Source organism: Ips typographus, linkage group LG1 (assembly GCF_016097725.1).
Source record: "Ips typographus isolate SLU linkage group LG1, UJ_Ityp_2.0, whole genome shotgun sequence".
NCBI classification, from domain to species: Eukaryota; Metazoa; Arthropoda; class Insecta; order Coleoptera; family Curculionidae; genus Ips; species Ips typographus.
The window spans coordinates 6,129,400-6,153,027 of NC_138422.1; the positions used below are offsets into that span (position 1 = coordinate 6,129,400).

General features: G+C 35.3%; 1 protein-coding gene across 3 annotated transcripts in view; it reads left to right on the forward strand.

Annotated features, from left to right (window-relative positions):
- The first annotated feature begins 835 nt into the window (after positions 1-835).
- Positions 836-23,628, forward strand: part of LOC145733375 (TD and POZ domain-containing protein 3-like) — a 36,827-nt gene continuing 14,034 nt past the window's right edge. Inside the window, exon 1 of one of the 3 annotated variants that reach the window (XM_081986171.1) lies at positions 836-1,043. Coding sequence is in view for 1 of the 3 variants with exons in the window: in XM_081986153.1 (XP_081842279.1) it covers positions 16,090-16,106 (17 nt within the window). In the remaining 2 variants the exon portion in view is untranslated. Of the gene's footprint in view, positions 1,044-10,020; positions 10,045-15,947; positions 16,107-23,628 lie in introns of those variants that run through there. The other 2 variants (XM_081986176.1, XM_081986153.1) reach the window with 2 other exon arrangements.

The following is a 23,628-nucleotide window of genomic DNA, read 5'->3' on the forward strand; positions in this document are numbered from 1 at the left end:
TGGGTCTATAGGCGTGTACTGAAGATTCTATGGACTGCAAGAAGAACCAACGATGAGGTCTTGAGAATAATCAATAAAGACCGCGAACTGTTAGACCAATTCCTGCAATTGATAATTGAGGAGAAGATTGAGGGCAAGAGAAGAATCGGCAGGAAAATGATGTTATGGCTCCGCAACGTTAGGCAGTGGACAAGACTGAGGACAATGCAAGAACTAATGCATACCATACGTAATAAGGAAGAGTGGACAAATGTGATCGCAAACATCCATTAATGGACACGCAGCAGAAGAAGAAGAAAGTTAGATAAGTATGAGATAAATGATCACAAACATTTGGAATGATTACTGATTATGCTACACTTATAATAACACACAATGCATTGTCTTATCGATAATCGCCCACTTCTATTTAGAGTCTTTCAGTCTCATCTCTCTTGATGATTATTATCAACTCTGTAAATGGTAGGTCAATAAAATGATATAATAAATCAAAAACATATGATTTTTTAAATGCCAGCAAGAGGTTCGGATTTGATTTCTCCTGAGAACCACTTGAAATCGTACACTTTCGATAAGATTGTTAAAAAGTGACGCAAAAGCTTCCAAAAAAGTTGTCTAGACAAATAAAAAATTTTGAACGCTTGACGCTTATTTACTGGGTAATTTGGGCACTTTAACGTTGCAACGTCGCACAATGCGGCAACGACGCGTATTCAGTCGTACTAATCAAGGACGCACGTGTGGAATGTCTCCCATAAACGAGATACGCGGAAACAGCTGGAATTACGTTGCAATTTACTCCGTTTTGTTTGTTGTTTGCGAGCGCAATTTGCGATTTTGTCATTCGACGTGCGTCCAGTCCAAGCCAGTTGTTTTGTAATAGTCCAGCTCGAAGGACCAACAATTGTCAATTGTGTTTACAGTGTAATCGATTCAATATCTTGACACTTGAAGGTTTTCTAGAACTGTCCATTCTCTAGAAAGTCGGTTTCGTTTGTAGTGCGATCGAATCCGTTTACGGTCGACCATTTTTATTAAGATAGGTAAGTAACTTGCGCGATTTATTGTAATTGTTTTGTTAAGTTTGTACAGATCAACATGTGTTTAATATACAAGTTAGTCATATGTGGATTTCTGAAAATGAATTAATAAACTATATAAAGTAGTTATTTCCTTCTAAATGATTTCGGTCATTTTTATTTTAAGTACTTATCGATGTGTGCTTCTGGTACTGTTTACACACATCGCACAGTGTGTATTTGCGTATTTACTATCACTTTAAAAACGTGGTAACTACTTTAAGAACTAGTAAATCTTGATCATTAATAGAAATGTAAGTTGATTATGGCGAATATTATTATGTAGTACAAATTATGCAAAAGTATATCGAGACACATTATTGGGAGCTCAGAAATGGTAAGAGGTACGAGGTCGGTTAAATTGGGGCAAAGTTGCCTAATTTAGAGTTCAATAATATGGCCTTTTAACATTTGAGAAATTCCGAAAACCAAAAACATCAAGCTCTATCGGTTCAATAGTTATCGGTTCCATATATTTATTTATTCAATAACTTTAATTGGGTTTCCGACCTATAAAAATGTGGAACTGATTAGAATCGGACAGATATTTGTGTGGTTAGTATGCCGAAAACGATTTGGACGTTCAATAGCATGGACAATTTCCATGACTTCTTCATCAGAAGAAGAGAAAAAACTGAAACATACATTTGATAACGAATTAACAACACAAAAAATAACAAATTACTAGAACTTTAAAAGTTAAGTGAAAGTCCCTGACTGTCTGTCATATCTGTTTAGGTTAGTCGCTAAAACACGTGCATCACTATTTGTGGATCAGATATCTGGTGGTTTTAGCTGAGATATCTTTTCATAACTTATAAAAGCGAAAGGTTTGTTCAGAAACCCAAATTGGACAAATAAGACAATTTATCGAATCGATATTCTTATGTGAAATATCTATTCGTTCAGAAACCGGGCCTTAATGTTGCTAATGCGGTTTTCTCGACACTTTCCAGTTGATTTAAATTTTTAACAACTTAAGCTAGGTTTGAATCTGACAGATCAGGTATAAAATAACACATTCTAAACTATACTTAATTGTCCTTAAACTCAACTTAGCCAATGTTGGGAAAACGGACATAAGAAAAATAAATGTCTTTTACGATAGTCATTTTAGTTGCAATTTTGTTTATTATCCAAATACTGCGAGGTAAACCAGTAAAAATTTACGAATTTTGATTTAAATGCTCATAAATGAGGCACTTCGTAGCGTAAAATATCTCATTCTCATTAAATTTCGTCGTTTTCTCTACATTTGTATAAATCGACAGGCTGATCAAAAACGTAAACCTGGTCGACCATCCAAACTTATTGATCCTGATAAAAATCGGTCAAACACAAAAGAAATAACATCAATGGGAAGCATTGTACAAGAAACGTCAATGTCTACTACGAAGAGGACAATACAAAAAATAGTATACAAGTTTTATATGGTACTTTTGTATGAAATTGGAATATGTGTGGGAAGATTTTGCTTATTAATAGCATTGTTAATGAGAAGAAATACAGATACATTCTGAAGCAGAGTGTGATACCTTCATTAGAGCAGTACAAAACTGAAAAACGAATTTTTATTTTCCCGAAAGACGATGCTTCCTGCCATACAGCCTGGTTAGAGCATCATCAAATACTGACACTAAAATAGAGATCTTCTAGTCCGGACTTGTCTTCCATTGAATATCTTTGACAAAGCATGAAAAAAACTTTGAAAACACCTGGGTTCGCACAATATTCGACTTAAGAAACAGGTTCAGAATTGATGATGAAGTGTACCTACCTGATATACTGTTTTAACCAAGTGGTTGTGGGTGGTGGTTTTAATCAAAATTTTTTAACTTTAGCAATTTTACTATTTAATTTCTCTAAAAAATGTTTTCAAAATTTACCTTCAAAAATTATTAAAAACAAACTGATCTAATTCAAGTGCCTAGCTCTGTTCCTGCTGGTGAAAGTCATCGTGTTGCTATTTGAACGGTCTTGTTTTTGAATCACAATCGAATTTGATTAAATGTTTAGTTTTATCTTGCAGATGATAGAAAAATATCTCTATGGAACCCAAAATTTGAACAAATCATTCATTCCTATTTGTACAATAAATTAAAAACTGTATGTGTGGCGTCACATAAACAATCTTAATATTTGACATCTTGTTCCTGATCAATCTATGAGTGCAACAGAGAGAATAAGCAAAGAGACAAATATCGTCAAGATTTTAATAACATTCAAAGTAATGTAGAAGTCCATGTTCTCAAAGTGGAGGTGAAAGCGTTAAAAGTATTTTGTGGCGAAGGCTGTGTGTTCTTTCCTCACTTTTAAAGAAGAAATTGGTCAACATAACCAAATTAACCTCACTTTAAGTACTTCGACAACCTGTAATTCCTGGTTTTCTTTTCAAAACTGTAAATAGAATTATTTTAAAATTTGCAAATGAAAGCATAATCTTTTCAGAAAGCAATTTTGCATAATTTTGCTTCAAACCCTGATTATCCTAATGTGGAAGTAAGAAGCGTAAATCAAATACTATAAATTAAATACTCGAATACTATAAATAACATAATATTTTATACATTAACGCGTTTGGTCAGGTATTTAAGTAAAAAAAAGTATATAAATATCAACGTTGGCAAATACTCAAGTAGTGAACGAATACATGTGACTTAATAGCATTTTTAATTACTTATTTTCTCAGTTATGGTTACTTTGGATGGAAATAATGTGCTTTATCATTACAAATAGAATTTTTCATGTTGGCTGTTCATACTAACTTAACTCAATCGATATAAATAAGTATTTGAGTAAGTATATTCTTTCTTTGAAAACAGAAATTTTTAAAAAACAAAACCATATATTTTCCGGAGCAAAACGTCACATTAATCAAAACAACAAACAGTATAAAACTCCATAAATAATTTATTACCTTATTATTTGTTTTCAATTACAGAAATCAATAATTATCGGAAATTTTCCGGATTAAAACTAAGCCTGCCTTTTATTTAACATTCATCATTTTATTTACGTTTCATAGTAATCGTCTAGAACAAAAACATTCCCATTAATCTTAATAGAAATGTATATGAGATATAAATTCACACAACGAACAACAGACTGACTGTCGCCAAATTGCTGTAGTGTAATTTTATCATTTATAGAGTGGTACGTCATGTTGATTAGTGTGGGGGCTTCTACCGTTACCAACAATGATGCAACCAATTTTGAATTAATCACTTTACAGTTTGGTTACATTTTATGTACTACAAATTTAAGGCGTAATAACACGAGTATAATCTAAACTACACAGACTCATTTAAATGTAAATCGAAATATTGCACAGAGACGGTCAATTATACGCGTCAAGCGGACTTTCTCATTTAGCCAACACAAACCTATTGAAATAAATTGAATTAAGTGACCTAATCACATTTAACAAAAAAAAATTTTGGTTGCTATGCCAGGCTCGTTTAACCAGGCTTTTAAAACAGTTATATAAATTTGCACACGTTGACCGTGACTTTATCGGTAAAACGTATACAGCAACACTTTTCTGCCATTTCTTGTTTCATTTGACTAAGTGATGTCACCGAGCTATAACAGGCTGCCTTCCGGATTTGTGCGCTTTTGTTACAACCACTAAAAGTCCATTTACAATGTCTTAATAAGGGATATCTCAATATATTGCAAACGACTGCGTCATAGGACATAGTGTTCTTGAAAGTTTTGTCGGTATTTTTGTTAAATTAACTGAATAATAATAGTATGTTCTTCAACGATTATTTTATGAGAGCCATTAATCAAAAGATTTTTATTGAAAGGACCATAAAAGGAGAGTAAGATACTATACTTTGTCCACGACCCACGTCCGAGTAATACTTAAGTTACTATAATAATTCGATGTTAAAAATGATAAAATCGTTTGGCAGATATAGGGTCTTCTTCTTATAATGGGACTTGGTCCTGTTTAGTTTGTTGCGTTTAGCTTCCTTCTGTGACGCTGAGCTCCAGCTTTCGTACCATCTCTTGGGTAGTCAACTTTGCCCATCTTTCATCTGGCATCCTTTCTAGCCCATCTTACCACATACTGTATTTCTAATTCTTCTCTTATATCCTGACTTCTTATCCTTGAGGGCTTGAGGGTAACACTCTTGATAGTTCTTAGTAATTTCATTTCGGTCGTTCTCATTAGTCTTTTCCTTGTTGATGTTTCATCTCTGGTTTCTGTGATGTACGTTAAAATAGGTCTTACGCATGTTTCGTAAATCCTCAGCTTAGTTTTTGATATCATTATTTTTTTCGCCATATAATATCTCTCAGGTATCGGCTGACTCTTGTTGCTTTTATGGCTTGTGTTCGTGCTTCTTCAGCAACTTTCTTTCGCTTGAAACCTCCACTTCTACACTGTTAAAAATTACATAAAAGATAATGTAATTTTATTTGAATTTATACATAAAATTGTACAAGGATTATTGTAATGAAATCTGTAAAAATTCCAAGTTTAGTAAAATTACATCTCTTGAAGTAAAATTACAGTTTCGTTGAATCTTCTTCTTCTCCTTTCAGCAGACCTTTAGCAAGTTGTTTTACTTTGTTGGTGAACCACGGTTGTCTGTTTTTGTTACCATTGGTCTCCACTGTACTCCGCCCTCTCTTTTGTGCTGTCATCTTTAAGAGATTCTGTGTTGAATTTCGTGCTGTAGTTAGTCTTTTTCCTTTTTTGCAGGTTTGTCGATCGGTATTTGCATAAAATAAGGTTGTCATAGGTTCCTCTATCTGCTGCTGTTAATTCTCTTATATCGAGAATATGCTGGCGGTATACTTGGCTGCTCCTGATTATGTAGTCGATTTGTGCCTTTGTGTGTTGGTTTTTGTGTTTGAAATATTATTGATCCTTAGCTCATTACATGTACAAATTTCTATGAGCATGTTACCGTTCTTGTTTCTCTATCATAGCATTGACTATACCTGAGTTCAGGTCGCCTATTACAAACACTTTTTCGTTCCTTGGTAATTGATCTAGTGTGCTCTCTAGATTATCAAGGAAGTGTCCTCTTCCCTCCCTTGGTTTTGTTATGTTTGAGGCGTATAGTGTTTCTCAAATAGGAGCTTTTCTTCAAAATTGTCTAGTGTAATTCTGGTGCGTTATTTTTTTACACTACAGTAATTTTAGCATAGAATCCATTAAATTTCGTTTGTCAAATGCAACACTGGGCATATACATTTTTAAATCTTAAAATTATCTTCTCAACGTCTTGATACTTTACTTTTATATTGTTTTTACAAAATTGTGTCATCTGACATTCTGTCGGAGCGCATGTGATAATTTAGAGTTGTTAAGTTTAGTCACCGTAAACATCTACCTGTAATAACAATAACAACGATTGAGAAATACGAAGTTTACAGGTAAGTAGGTGTTCGAGAAGCTGTTATACTTGGAATCGTAAAAACTAAAACCTGTTGGATTATTGGTTTCACGATTAATAAACAATAATTTTTATTAGTATTTACGTTTTATTCAAATTGTTCGTTGTTTTAATCTCACGATTACCCAACCTTGCTTGGAATATATTCCGAGCGACAGCTAAAGTTGGATGACTCCTTTAATGGAAAAATAACAATCGAAAACTTTGGCAAAAGTGATTTTAGATCTACTGGTGGTCGATGGTCGAGAAGTGAAATCATACATCAACATTTGTAATAACATAATAAAGAACCTTTACAACTCAGTCACTTTCATTGTCATTACAAAAGAGAAAACAAATTAAATTGTACTTTTATATTGCATATTTAAACAATTCAGCAGTGTATCAACATTCTGATCAAATTAACTTCATCCCGGAAGTTCCAGCATTGTCTGGCTCTTAATTAAGCACTAATTAAAATCAATAACATCCATTTTCTGGTAACGCAATAATAATCAACAAAATAGTCACACTACAACTCTACCAAACACGTTGAATTGAATTTGATTAGGAATGAGAGTACTGAATGGGTATTTGATTAGCAATTCATGTAATGAAACGAAACATGTGACATCTACCGTGCCAAATCGAAAAAAGGACAAATAAAATTTTTGTTGAGGCATTTTATCTATGCACACGTGCCCTTTTCTACACGTGTCGCTTTCATCTAAGTTTGTCAGCGAATCATTCAAACAATTAGTTAAAAGTTGTTCACGTGTGCGAATATTTCGTTATCGTTAAATTAATGTTAATTGCTAAAAATGCGGTTGGCCACACAATGCTATTTGGATTAATAATAATATCATACGAGTTAAGCATTTATATTTTCCACAAGTTATATTGTAGCTAGTTTTTCGATGCATTATCGTTGCTGTGACAATTATATCTAACAAATTGGATCTATAATACCAATATGTCTATAATCTAGTTAGCATGTAACTAGCTAATAATCTACATAAAGTAGGTATTTGAATAACTTGTACAACTTTATTTTACCTAGTCTGTAATATTTGATTGTTTTTTACTTGTCGCTGATTAAAGTGAAAAAATAACACAATTTTGTTCACAATGAGTTGGCAATGTTACCAAACTGACAAATTCTGCTAGTTTGGATCCAAATGTTGCCTAACTGACCAATTCTACCAATTTAATTTAAAATGTTACCAAACTGACAAACTCTGCTAATTTGGTTCGAAATACTGCCAAACTGACAAATTGTATCAATTTGGTTCAAAATGTGTTGGCAATTCTGCCAAGCTGACAAATTTTTCCCATTTGGTTCAAATTGTCTCAAACTGACAAATTCTAGCAATTTGCTTCGAAATGTGTTGGTGTACTTCGAAAAATGTTGCCGTACTGACAAATTCTACTAACTGGGTTTTAAATGTATTCGCAATGTTGCCAAACTGCGAAATTCTACCAATTTGGTTTGAAATGCCAAACTGACAAATTTTACTATTTGGGTTCGAAATTTTGCTAAACTGATGACAAATTGTATGTCCGGTAGTGAAGGTGGTCAATTATTGTCAAACTTATATTAGAACTTCGTGACAGTTGACAGTGTGGACAGTTGACACTGTTCAGAACTTTAACCGAGTTTTAAAAATGAGAACGTGTGTTCTAAAAGCATAAAAAAATGTGTGTAATGTAACATGTAACATGTTAATTTCAAAGCTGAATATATTTCCTGTGTTTGTGTTCATCTAAGCTGTTTCATTTGAAGTGAACAACTAGAGAACTATCTATATACAGTCCACCAAATAATTTACAATGTTGCTAAACTGACTATGTAAATCTAAGAACTGCTCTATACATTGTGTTTTCCAAATTGCTTCTACATGTATTGGGATCTCAAAAACGGTAAGAGCTACAGAGTCGGTTAAATGGGGAAAGTTTTAGAGGATTTTATGTGAAACTTATTTCCGGTTTACAAATTAAATTATCTTTCTCTGTTTTCCGGAAAATTGGGAAAACGTCAGAGGCTGCATTTTAAACACTCTTTAACAAAGCCAGAGAGAGTTTTGAAACTAAGACATTATTAAGGCACTTTTTTACGTAGAACACGATGACGTAATTAGAAAAAATCTATCGTCATTAGTTTCCGAGATATGGATGATAACTTTGTAAATTCTTATGGCCGCCTTTGGTTTGACTGTTTGATGACAGTTTTGTTTTGAAAATTCTGCTATACTGTTAAAAACAGATTTTTTATTTCAAAAAAGTAAATATGAAATTGCCTATTTCTCTTCTTTATTTTATCTGTACAACTGTATTTTTTAAAATCAATTTTCAGTTGAGAATAACACCACTAAATTTACAGATAAAATTAGCTGACAAATTATATAAACATATTACTTTTGTTCAGTTATAAACAGTTCACTGAATGTTATTACTGTCAAGCAAATTCGAACTTAATTCCACAAAAACAACTATCACCATCCTTTACGTTTGTTTTCACGTCCTGTGCCTATTTTAAGTAATAATTGTAGTTTTATTTTTTTCCAGATTTTAAGCCAAATTGTTAAGTTGGTAATAGTTCCAAAGATAAGAAAATTCGGTTAACTGGCGCTTTATGAGGTGAATTATACAAGGTTTTTTAAAAGTGTGCCACACAATGACATCCAAAATAGAAAAGTGCATGGTAACCCCAATTCTAAACTGCATGGCTAAATTTAACCTAATTCAAAGTAAAGGCCAGTGATTAGGAATAGTTCCAGTTGGCCTATTAAATTAACCCAGAGACCTGATTTTTGTGAGATGTTACAAGCTTTATAGTCTATTTATGGACTATAATATGTATTTGCAAATTATAATAATAAAATGGTCTTTTAAAATGGACATTTAAGCGAAACTCAAACGAGGCAATAAACTTTGGTTGTTAATTGGTTTTTTGTTATAAAAATTATATACGTTTCACTTTTGAGTGTGCAAATGTTTTGTGTTCTTAACACCTTTAATATGATTACTCAGTCTAACCTCGTAGAGGTTATGTCGGTTTTACGTAGGATTTTTTGCTATTATTTATTGGACTGTTGCAAAACAGGAAAATCCGCTTACAAATTTTACCAGTTGCCAAAAAATCTGGATTTATGTTTGAACTTTAGTAAGGGGATTATTTTTGAGTTCAGATTCATGCTGGGTTTTTCCGTATTTACGACCGTTTTAAGGCAGTTTCATGGTAAATGTGTTTATTCCCATTTTTATGAGAACAGAATTAAAAGCTTTAACCGGACTTTAGACGAAATAATTTAAAAGTTTATTGAAAATAGCGTACACGTCATTCCTACAGGTGGGATTCCAATGATAAGTGTTTGGATAGGACAACAGGCACATAATATTTATTTTACGTAAGACTTTACTATAACATTACGATTTTTTGGAACAAAATTGTATTTACTGGTGAACTTAGAGAATGTTAGTGTGCTTTTGTAATTTATACAAGTTGGAGTGATAGTTGTTAGTGTTAAACCACTGTGTTGATATTTTCCAAACTTACTAAAATCAGCAACCTGGTAAGTTGTCCCCTTGGTACAAGGTGTTCTAAATATAAGTATGATTGATAAAATGTTACATCTTGTAATAAAACTAGCAATTTTACGTAAAAATTTTATGTACAGAATAGCTCACAGTTGCCCAATTAACCTAACCTACAACCATTCCCCTGCAGCAAGTGCATATGATGTGCTGGTTGTATACACATATTCATTTATCGATTTAATGAATCTTCTATTTTTTCTATTTTCCTTGACAGAATTACCTGCCTCATTTTTAACCAAATATGATAAAAGCCCTTCTGCCGCTGGCCTTTCTCGAAGCTTGGTTGTAAATGGTCTCATTAACATTATTGTCTAAAGGTTGTAGATCCTTGGCATGAAAATCGTAATGTTTTTTGTACATGTTTCTTTTTATCTACATCTTTACACTTCTAACAAAGTGGTTTTAAGAAGTCAGCGCACACAGGCATCTTAGTTTTACATATACGACTAATTAGGAGCTGAGATGGGGAATATAGCCCATGTTCTTCAAAAGAGAATTGCGGTATTGATATGATGCATACTCAAGACACTCATTTTGTCTGATAATGACTTTTTTGAAATAACTTTACCAATTCCAACTGCAGCAAACTGTTTAGAGAAAAAACTATCAAATGGAACAATACCACAAGTAACCACATCAGGTGTTCCAAATACAGAAAACACGCTTGTGAGCAAACTTGACTGGAAACAGTTAGAATATGGGACAAACATTACCAAATACTTTTCCCAGCAAAGAAACAATATCAAGTTTCAACCTTTTCCAAGTTAAATCTGGTATAGGGTAAAGGTGCAGAGTTTTTTTTTTGGTTTTTTCTTACTGTTGGCTTAACAATTTCTACCTTTCTTATTGAAAAATTCAATATCTCTACCCAGGGCAGGCTAAAAAAACACCTGGGGAGCTGTAGACTTTGACTTCTATATCTATCTATTCCTATATGATTCTCATGAAGCATCTCAACTCTCAGGGAAAAGATCTTTTCTAAAAATGGACTTTTAAGATACTTCTGCTCATTTGGATTTAGGCTTCTCGAGCAAAAAGCAACTAAATGACCATTCTGCCAAAGACATGTCCCCAACTATCTTTAGAGGCATCAGTTTATATCTCAACTTGTTTTTGGTACTAAAATATTTCAACACTAGAGCAGAGAATATAAATGTTCTCAAATACTTGGCCATACCTACCTACAAACAAACCAGATCTATTTGCGGGTTTTGGCATGTCAATAATTGCTTGAAGGTAAAAACTATTTGGTTCAACATTCACACCCCTCTGGAATACGAATATTTTTAAATTCTATTTTTATTTTTATTGATTTTTTTGTTTAACTAATGCTCAAGTAAAAGTTTTTCCAGGTTTTCTTTAACAATAATTGAAATACCTTGTATCATATGCATTTACAAATTTTTATTTTTGAGTCCTTCACAACTCACATAATTTATTAGCCAGTTTTTATCTACACACTTAAACTAGGAAGTCTAAAATTAGTTGGCTGCTGTAATAGAATATTAATAATAAATCATTTAGTTTTTTTAGTGACATAACTTAGCTAAAAATAACAACATTTTCTAAGCCTACATCCAGTTTTAGAATCGAAATTGTAGTACAATAGTTTGTTTTTTTTTCTCATATTTCTCACAAAAGTCGCCAGACTTGTGTAACTTTTCATTTAGATCAGAACTTTGTGAAATCATATAAAATGACTATTAAACTTTATTGTTATAATAAAATAAAATACATAGCCACTTATGTTCACGTTTACCTTCGACATTCGACTACTAATGCAAAACTGCATATTCAACAAGCAACAGTGGGTTAAACTGCGTAATTTTGATGTATAAATGCTGTAAATCTAGTTTTGAAACTTAAAAAAGAAAATTATCTTTGAAAGTGTTGGCGGATTCAGTATGGTCAAGTTTTCAGGATTGTTTTTCTGTTTAGCCTGTATTTGTAGCAGTTTTTCAAAGATTCTGGGTATTTGGGTGCGTTCGTATAGAAGTTGGATGAATTATTATGTAACGGGTTATTGGGATGTCTTATTTTTGTAATTAGTCTCAGTGCGATTTGTTATGTTGTCTGTATGTGTTTTATAGTTCTTCCGTTGCGTTTGTCCTCAATATGTTTCCATAATCCAACAGTGGTCGACAAATTGTGGTGGTTGTTTTAGTACTGATTCCTTTGTCTTTGTATGTGAGAGATCTGAAGTGTTTCGATCTTCTAATAATTTCTGTCCTAATGTCTCGTACACAATTAATTTCCAAGTATTTTATGTCGTTTTTTGGTTCAGTTATGTGGCCGTTTGTTGTTATGGTAGTAGAGTCTGCGTTAATTTTGTATTTGCATAAAACTAGCTGGTTTTTTAGTGGGATTAGGGGAAAGTCTCCATTTATAAAACCATGTCATAGTATGGTCTGTTAGGATCTGGAGCCTTCCTTCTGCTTTTGTTAAACTAATCATTTACTGAAGACACTAAAGACGTGAAAATTTTTAGAAAGGCAAGATTAGCATACGTCATTACAATAAACATTCCTGAACATATAATTGAAGAAAAGATGAAATAATTCCATCAAAAGATCTATCAATGTACCTAAAAATTTACAGGGTGATTTATTAGAAAAACCATCTCAATTTTGTGTTTTTTTACTTTTTTCATATCTTTTTATTGCGGTCAGTAATCCGTTATGTTAATTTATAGATTTATATTTGCAATAAAATTGACACAAATGAGGACCTATACACTACCATATGTCATAAACACCTGTAATTATCATATTCAGAAATAACTGGTTAAATGAAAAAAATATGTGAAAGAGCTTTCTTGACCTTTGAGACACTTTCAATTTACTTGTTCATTTCAATTTATTAGATAAGATTAAATTAGATTTAAGTTCATACAAACTTTCATATGGCAATAACTTTATACTATTTCATATTCAAATTTATGTTTTACTCATAAAATCAAATTATAACTGCAAATGTAACATTCTTTGTAAAGTATGTTTAAATTTTCTAAAACTATTATCTGTATAATGTTTACCTTTTACGAGTAAATACCCGTTATTCATGCTAAAACATTATTATTCCTTCATTAAATTGAATAACGAAAATATTATAGTTTGATAATGACTGATGGCATTGACACATCGTTATCAGTGTTTAAAATGTTCATTGAAACAGCTGAAGGTACAAAGTTTGATTGTTTTCTTCTCCAGACCAAAATTAATCAAATTTTTACAGACAAAACTTTCAATTTTTTACGCGGTTCGTAGAAACTTTCGATATTAAAAAAAATATTAGAATACTGTTTGTTGACGTTATCAAAAATCCTGGAAAACCCTACATATTGTGTGTGCTATAGCATTTCATTATATCTTTCACTCGATAACAAGCAATTTAAGAGATTTATTGTTACATTGGAGTATTTGTTATAGGTTTATTTTTTGTATTGCGTAACAGCGTGCGTTGAAGTTTGGTTGATATGTTTTCAATAACCCCATTATTTTTTCCGAGTAATTGCTTTAAATGACGACACCAACTCGTAAATTAAGGAAAGAACCTTTTGTGTTTTATCATTGCTAATGTCAACCGGAAATACTGTTTTTGATAAATTGTTGATAAGAGAACCTAAATTAGCTTCCAAAATCAATTATGAAGTATAAACAGGGTGATCTTTAATGGTATGCTAATGTTCAAGAAGGCGAATCTTTTAAGAAGAAAACTTCATATAAACCGATGTGATAAACGTCCTCACTTTTAAAATACAGGGTGATCATAAAAAATTGTTTTTTTTTTCTACTGACTGTGATACTGTTCAAAGTATCTTTCTAAATTTTATCACTTGTGTTCAGAGATTTTTTAAACTTTTTCGTTTTTATAATTCTGAATGAATGTCATCAAGAGATCAATCCTGTTAAGAAATAAATTTAAAATTAAAATAATATGTATTTAAAAAAAATGGTTAGGTTAGGTTAGGTACCCTTTTTTTCTCTGTAAAAGTATTTATTTCAAAAAATAACCCAATCCACAGTAAAAAATGGTACAGAGTGAGCCGTTGTATTTTGCACTCACCTAACTTCTTATTGAATTTTGTAACAAGATGTTAAATAGAAAAGTTAAAAATCTTATTATGAAGACATCAATTATTACACATTGCAAATTGCCTGATTTATAGCATGTAGTCATTTACACAAAATGCATTTTTTTACCTACAAATACCAAACTGAATTGATTGAAACTTAAAAGTCTCAAAAGGATAAAATAATAGACAAACTGTACTTTTATGAAAAAAACAATTCAGTGAAGGTTTTATAAATCATTCTGCATTTACGCAAATTGTTTAATAATTTAGATAAAATTCTAAACACGTTTGTGTTTAATATTCTTTTGTAAAATCAAGTAAAAAGAACCTGAGAAAGGGCGCAAAATAAAACGGGCCACCCAGTAAGTAAAACATCCTTAAAATTTCATAAACATCACTAATCTGAACAGAAAAAGTCATTTTATGTACAGGGTGGACCACAATAAAATAAAAACGGTAAATTGCACAACTCTGAAAACTTCTCAGCATAACGAAATTGATAAAAAAAAATTAATTCATTAAAGAATTTTAGAGTCGTTTCCTGTTTTACAGGTAGAAAGTGCCAAATTGCTACTTTTGAATGAAACCTTCTGTATATTGTTAAACTTTTGTATTTCTTGTCGAATTCCAGTCATATTCATGTCTAATATCATCAACTTATTTGAATTCCTTATTGAGATAACTTCAATTTGTGTCAAACAGGACATTGGCATCTTCTCGAAAGTAATTTTAATCTTTGATTATTGAGAAAAGTTTTTTTCAAATTTCTGGTATGTTAAGTAAAGTATTTCAGGCAAAATTTTCAAAAAACCATATCTACAGGGTGAGTGGATAAACGGCCAAACTTATACCATGACTAGAGAATTGGATTTTAAGCAGAAAGTTGTGTCCGAAAATGCGTTGTTACCGAGTTACAGGATGATAAAATTTCAAAGTTTTTAAAGGTTTTATTACATAACTTCTTTCATTCTTGACATAGGAAGATTAATTTTTCTACATACACTACTATTTAGAATCTCCACAACTACAGTGTAAAAATTTAATTGTTAACTTTTTCATACAATTTCTTATGCATGTCTCTACTTTAGGATCTTTTTCTGCAGCTACTTTTTAAACAGACCCTAGCAAACCAAGAAGAAAACATGAGAAAATTACAACCAGTTTAAATTTAAGGAAAAATTGTGAATATTTCAACGGATACAGATACCTAGTGTTTCAATGTCACGGATATAAATAGTGATTAACACTTCCGCATAAAAATTTACCCTGTATATTAGTCAGTTGACTTAAACATTCCATTTCCACAAAGATATAGGCTTAGCTTTCCCACTCAAGTCATTAACTTCACTTGATTGAAGAATTTAGTAATTAATGTCCGACAGGACTATTATTTCATCTAGTATAATGACACCTATCATCTAAGAAATAATGCCCTAGGGCGTTATTTTTCATAATGCCCTCAGGTGAGGGCATTATTTTTTATCATGCCCTCTAATCATTTTTTAAATACTTATCCACAGAATGAAAGTCGTTCCCTATCGACCTGATACATTATTGTCCTTATAATGCCCTTGGTATCTTAATTACTATAAAACTGAAACCTAAGTTTATATACCTAGTGTTTCAATGTGAGGTATATAAGTAATAAATAAAGCACGCTTCCGCATAAAACTAAATTGAAATTTATCAACAACCAATGAAAAATTTGATTGAACCAAATGTCAAGGCAACTGGCTACCGCAGGTTCAAAATGATTAACATTTTATCAGGCAATGAGGCGATGGACTTACTATCATTCCGTTATCAGACAGCACATTTAGTTTTCTTTCAGATAAAGTGGGTTTCTGGTCGATAGTACTGCTCATTCCAAAATTGCAATTCGGGTGTTCGATACTGTATTGTGAAAATTCTAGGGTTCCTGGTAGTTCCAATTTGGGCAGGCGATATGGGAATGCTAAACAAGTAAATATGTTTTATTTTTAATAGTTTAATCATTTTGTTATTTTGTTCAAAATTATCAAACATCTGGCTTTATTGACTAATGTAATTTTTGCCGCATTTAGTATTTTTTCCCGCTCGTTAATAATTGTAATTGTTATTTGTACCAAGAATTGACGTCAACACACGTTTCAATTACCTCGGTAATTATTGTTGTTCACTTGAGATTGAAAAATTGTTCAGAATTAACATATTGTGTATGTGCGTGTAAAATTTTCCACAAGAGTATACCAAGTGGCTTTCAAAAGAAGATTTATTGTGCTTCCGCATGTTTTTACATAAACAGTACCATATTATGCAATAAGGTTTCATGGTCTAAGAGAAATAATTTACTTTTTGCTAAAACATGTGAAATGATTTTTTTCTTAATGCCTTCTATGAAAAAATATTAAACCATCAAACATTCAGTGAAGCTGGTTCGGTTTTAAAAATAACAGATATTTTTCAAAATTTTGACCTCAAAGCAAAAAGTCGAAAAAGTTAGATCTGGTGATTTGCCCGTCATTCTATTGGACCTCTTCTCCCAATAAAACGTAGGAATTAAAAATTGCCCCATATGAAGAACATAGTGTGGTGATGATGCTCCATCTTGTTGAAAATATATTAAATCTTCCTTTATGTTATTTTTTATTTTTTCGACAATAAGAGATTGTATTGTATTTTCTAACATTTCCAAGTAAGTATCGCCATTAAGGTTCTTCTTCTTCTTCAACTTTTTTCATTCGTTATTGGCCTTTCGGTGTCTCTTCCACTTCTGTCGGTCTAGTGCTATCCGGAACCTGGATCGATCTACCTCTTCCCTGATATCATCTATCCATCGCCTTTGTGGTTTTGTGGTTTCTCTGGGTCGCCAAAGTACAACCCTGATGATGATGATCCACACTCAGTCACTCGTGCTATTACGTCTGTAACTCTGGTCCTTCTAATTTCTTGATTTTTCAATCTATCTCTAAAGGAAATCCCCAACATAGCACGTTCCATAGCTCTCTGAGCCACCTTTAAGTGATCAGCACTCTGTCTAGTCAGTGTTGTTGTCTCCAATCCGTATACGTTCTCACCCGAAGAATGCATTTATCATAGATATCTCGTTTCAGGTTCATTGGGATGTCAGTGTTCCTCAGCATGTGTTTAAGTTTATCGAAAGCAGCACACGTGAGTCTCACTCGTCTAGTTATCTGCGCTGTTTGACTTTCTTTTCTTAGTTTGATTGTATGACCTAGTTCATCACCTATGTTGATATGAGCATTGTCGAGTTCATGGTTTTGGTCTTGTTTATGTTCATATTCAGCGCTATACTTTTAGAAGCTTCAAATAATTGAGGTAATAGTTCTGTTAGTTTGCATACATTTCTGGGAATGATGCCAGTATCAGTCAATCTTTTTTCTGTCAGTCAGAAGTTTTTTGAAGACGTCTTCCAGAACCAAAGTTAATAGCTTTGGTGACATTGAGGAATGTTGTGTTGAACGGAAAGAAAGAGTCGGAAAGAAGTGAACTCAACAACTCTGTCATAATTTTGTAAAAATGTTTGTCATGTTTGTTAGAAAAATTTCAAAATCTATTCTAAAACTTACACGAAGTTTATTGTTTTTCCTGTTGATCATAAATTTGGGTTTGATTTTTTTATATTAATAAATTGTTTAAATTTATTGAAACATTTTTCTAGTTTTAGTGAATTCGAATATTACCATGCAGATGTTTTTTCCAATGATTTAATTGGCGTTCAGCCCAACAAAACAGAGTATTTTCATCATTTTTACGAAAAGGATACTGAAGTTTAATCACTCAACTCTTAGATAATTTTTTTTAAAAGCATATTTAAAAGAAAACATAATTAAATACAAAAATATTGAGTGATCTAATACCTTTAATTATGTAAATTTTAAAAACTAGGCTTTACTCAAAATTTAAGTTAAATAAATATCTCAAAAAATTTGCGAGTTACAAAGGGAACATAATCCGACAAATCATTCTCTTACTGAAGCATTTTTGCAGAATAGTTTATACACCAAATTATGCTTATTTTTAGACATCCTGTACAACTCTAACAATTTAAAACCTTCGTTTTGTCAGCATTAAGCACAACTTTTGTGTGCATTATCATGAGAAATTCATCAAATTAACAAAGAAATCTGGCCAAACAGAATTTTATTCACACATATTGTCACGAATATCAGAAGTTGCACCATGTTCCGTTGCCTAGCCTGGCCCCGGTCTCCCCCAGTTCACTGCCGAATCAGCGAGACCGGCAAATTAAGGTCATGAGATGAGTATTTAACCAGCGTCTCAAGCCATCGAAGATCACTGGTCTCTGGGTCGGTCTATCGAGCATCAGTCCGAACTTTCTAGTGCCCGGACGGCTCGATACCTTCTTGGATATCCAGGCTGAACAGACTTGAGTCCTTGCGCAACCCAGTGGTGACCGTCGGGACTCTTGACCCTTTCAGCGCCTAAAGTAGGTCCTTTAGGAAGTGTCGATCATAGGGGTTCCCTGCTCGTATCGAGCGGGTTTCGCTTGGCGACACTTCAAAGGGGGCTTGCTGTGCATAAAGTAAGTCCTTCGGGCTTGTCGGTTACAGGGGTTCCCTGCTCGTATCGAGCGGGTTCCGCTTGGCGGCACATCAGAAGGCCTTACGCACACCCACACACACACACACCCCCGCGCACCCCCTCGTAGAGAGTGTTCCATGGGCGTCCCGCCTGTAGCGGTACTAGCGGCCCTCGTAATCTGGGGGTAAGATTTGGTTAAGCATCGTCTTGAGAATAAAATAAAGGAGACATACTTGTACTACGTTGTTGTTTCTCTTCCTGCGCTACCCCCAAAACGTGACATGGTGGAGGCGCCTTGTTGAATCCCGGGGCTACTGATCTCCATATCTGTGGCCAAACCAAGCGTACGCCCTAACAGGAATGAGAAAAGCGTACAACTTGAGATCAGCAAATCCTAGCAGCCCCTTTCAACCAAGGCACAGGAGTTCAAGCGTAGGAGACCCTTGGTTGCCAGGGACAGATTACCTAACCCTTACGCTTGTAAATACAAGAAGGGAAGACATCGAGCAGCCACAAGAACCAGAAAACGATCTGGAAAAGACAGTAATAGAGGCAGGAACACAGGTACAACCTGAAAAAAGAGATAAACCAGTTGAAGGCATCAGGAGATCAAGGGAAATGGCGGACATTACCATTTCGGCTGTAGAGGCAGGGGAAAAAACACCCGCATTACCTCAGTTTATCAGCCCACCGACGTTCAACCCTGGTAGCGATTCGGCACCCCATTTTATCGGAACGTATGAACGAACAGCGGTGGCAAATAGTTGGAACGATGCCCTAAAAATTCTGTATTTCCATTCGTACCTGCAGGGGGCTGCAAACATTTGGTACAGAGAGTATAAGGCAGCAAACCCCGAAAGCAATTGGCTACACATCTGTCAGGCATTTAAAACAGAATTTAGCGACGGTAACCACAGTCGCCATCTGCTGGCAAAAGTGAAACAGAGGAAACAGAGGGACCTAGAACAGACAAAGAATTTCTTTTACGATCTACGGGTACTATACGAGGAATACAGGGAAAACCTGGACCTCGACGAATTCCTAGATATTTTTCAGAATGGGTTAAGAGACATACCAAAAGCCAAATATTATTGGCTGACGAATTTTCCCAATAACCCACCCAGAAATTTGGACGAGGTCAAAAAACTTTGCGCTACTATAGATAACGCCCCTGAAGAGTGCTCAGCGCCACTTACCTTTAGACCACAGCGTCAGACAGAAGAAGGGGCCTATGAGCCAATAGCGCAGAGACAACCTCCATATGGCAATACACGCTCGTACAGAACCCCGCCGCCGCCTAGAAAAGACTACGGGCCAACAGATCAGAGACAGCCGCCCTTTTACAATTCCCGCCAGGACAGAACCCCTCCACCGCCCAGGAGAGTCTATGGCACTCCCCAGGCTGGTAATCCCGGAAGACAGCACCAGGCCACCAGAACTTACGATAATAGGCCTAGATGCTACAATTGCGGCAAAATAGGCCACTTTGCTGCTGTGTGCAGAAGTAGACAGCAACACCCAAACTCCAGGGGGTGGCAAAACTAAGCCCCGTCACCCTCTCCACTCGGGGCCCGACGTGCTACAAAATACTGTATATTAATACAGTTGTAAATGACTGTTACGTACCAGCGATCATCGACACGGGCGCAGAACTAAACGTGATAAGCCATCTCCTAGTGGACAAGAAACGTAGAACCAGAAACCCACCCACGTTGCTGGTAACGGCAGGCGGCCAGAAATTAAAAAGTCTAGGCGAAACAATGGCATCACTGGAGCTCAGAGGAAACTACATGAAAAAATTAGAAATTAGAGCAACAATATTAGAGAATACACCACAACCCCTCATTTTGGGCGTGGAATTCTTAAGGGAAATGCAGGCATCAATTTGCTTAATATCTAACACACTTACCCTAAATCGGGACTTGGTATTAACGCTCGGGGAAAAGCGAAATTCCGCACCCAAAAAACCAGCCATAGCTCGAAACTGGACAGAGGTGGTCCAGGAAATGCCGGGGTCCATCTTCAATCTCCCGAGCAGCACTGCATGGGCCGTTGCAGTCTCTTCGGCTCCCAGTAGAGATAGGGGAGTAGGAAAAGCCATCAGGGACCATTTGGCAGACCACAACACAGAAAAACTACCCGTAGGGAGCGTGGTCAGTTTGTTTAAGAAAAACAGACATACCCTACAGATGATATTAAAAGAAGAAGGGAACGAATATATCTCTACTCATACACTACAACAGTGCTGTAGGAAATTGAAAGATTGGGCAGTACAAAATAAAATAAGTAAGGTGGCTATACCTAGATTGACATCCGCAAACAGCGAGTCAGATTGGAAAAAACTTAAAGACCTTCTGTATGAGACATTCAAGGAGACAAGTGTGACGGTGCTGGTTTCAAAAAATAGAGAACCCCGACCAAGAAAAGTCAAGACACAAGAAACCAGCTCCTGGAACACCCTGCCAAACTACATAGAAAACGATGACCACGGGATAATTAAGTTGAAGGCAAATGAAGATTACACCCTGAAGCCAGGAGAGGAAAAAACCATCAAAACATCACCGGAAATACCCTTGTCTACAGAAATGTTGGTAGTACAAAATGAGGGATGGCTGGTACGCAACAACCTACTGTGCAACCTAGAAAGAGCCGAAGACTCTATTTTACTGACCCTCAAGAACTTAGGGCCAACCAGAAGGGTTATCTACAAAGACACAACGGTGGCACGACTAGAAGAGCCCAGTGGTTTAAGCACAACAGCACTCTGTACAACTCAGAGAGTAGACGAAGAAGTGGTGACATTAGAAGATCATAAACTGGACCACATTAGGGATGAGCAGTTCAAAAGGGAACTAGAGGATCTACTGGTTGAATATGAGGATGTGTTCTGCAAGTCACCAAAATTTATGGGCAAAACACATCTTATAGAGCACAAAATAGAAGTGACAGAAGACAAACCAGTAAAATGCCGCCCTTATAGAGTCTCACAATCCGAGCGAGAAATCATTGACACACAAATAAAAGAAATGCTCGATTGCGGGGTAATAAGACCATGTCACTCGCCATGGGCGAGCCCCGTTGTACTGGTGAAGAAGAAGGATGGTACCACAAGGTTCTGCGTGGACTACAAAAGAACTATAAACCCGGTCACCAAAAAGTCATGTTACCCGATACCACAAATCGATGACATTCTCACTTACATGGGGAATGCCAAGTACTTCACGACGTTGGACATGTTTTCGGGTTACTGGCAGATACCTATAGAGGAGTCATCCAAACAATACACGGCCTTCACGGCACAGGGACATGGATCATACGAATTCAACGTATTAAGCTTTGGTCTATGCAATGCACCAGCAACCTTCCAACAACTTGCAGATAGAATATTTAGGGACCTAAAATGGAAGGACATACTAATTTACCTAGATGATATTATTATTTATTCAGAGAACTTAGAGGAACACTTAGCAAAACTACAAAAAGTATTTCAGAAAATGAGAGAAGCCAATCTGACCTTAAAACCGAGTAAATGCGAATATCTACAGGAAAAAATAAGGATCTTAGGCTACACAGTCAGCAAGGAAGGAATAAGCCCAGAGGAAGAAAAATTGGCAGGAATTAAGCAATTCCCCATACCCAAGAAAACAAAGGACCTACAAAGCTTTTTAGGATTATGCAATTTCTATAGGAAATTTATAAAGGATTACGCGGTATTGGCACGGCCCTTACATGAGGCCACAAAAAAGAACAAGTTCTGCTGGGGTGAAGATCAAGTGAAAGCATTTGAGCTGCTGAAAGAAAAACTGACGTCATCCCCAGTGTTAAAACATTACAACCCGAATGTAGGATGTACAATGCACACGGACGCCTGTATAGAGGGAATAGGGGCAATTCTGCTCCAAGAAGGCAGTGACGGTCAAGACCACCCGATTGCATATATAAGCCGGGCCTTGTCAAAAGCAGAGAGGAACTATTCGATCAGCGAGCTGGAGCTATTAGCAGCAGTCTGGGGAATGACCTACCTAAGGCATCTAATTTACGGACACCCTGTAAAAATCGTAACAGATCACCACGCATTATGCTGGATACACAATGTGAAAGATCACTCGAGAAGATTAGCACGTTGGGCTCTCAAGTTGGCAGAATTTGACTACACGGTAGTCTACAAAAAAGGCAGTAAGCACCAAGATGCGGACTGCCTATCACGGAACCCGGTGGCAGGATGGAGCGAAGCCGAATTAGATGAATTGGACGATATACCCACCTTCACGATATCAACGTTAGACATAGAAGAATTACAAAATAAGGATAAGGCCATACTGGAATTAAAAACAGCAATAAGCAACCCCGAATCAACAAACGTTGATTCACTGACACGGCGAAAAATAAGGAATTTTAGGCTGAAGGAGGGCGTTCTGTATAGAGCAACACAAACTAAGGAAGGACTGGAACACGCACTCGTGATCCCCCGGTCACTTAGGGAGGAAATTTTGTGGGAGGCTCATAACGCACCTACCAGCGGACACATGGGGGTAACAAAAACTCTAAGTAGACTTACTCCCAAATACTATTGGGATTCTATGACGAAGGACGTCAGAAAGTACGTCAAAGGTTGTAGGGACTGCCAGGCGAGAAAAGGGCCAACAAATGATAAGCCATTGGGCTTACTCCAGCCAATAAAAGTGGGCAAGGTATTTGATAAAGTAGGGATAGACCTACTGGGACCATTCCGGAAGAGTAACCAAGGCAAGACAACGATAGTAGTGGTGACAGACTACGCGTCAAGATACGCCATCACGGCGGCCCTGCCTAACGGGAAGGCAGGACCTGTGGCAAAATTCTTATTGGAACGGGTAATACTAATTCACGGCGTTCCGAGAAGCATCCTCAGCGATAGAGGCAAGGTATTTCAATCCGAACTAGTGCAGGAATTACAACA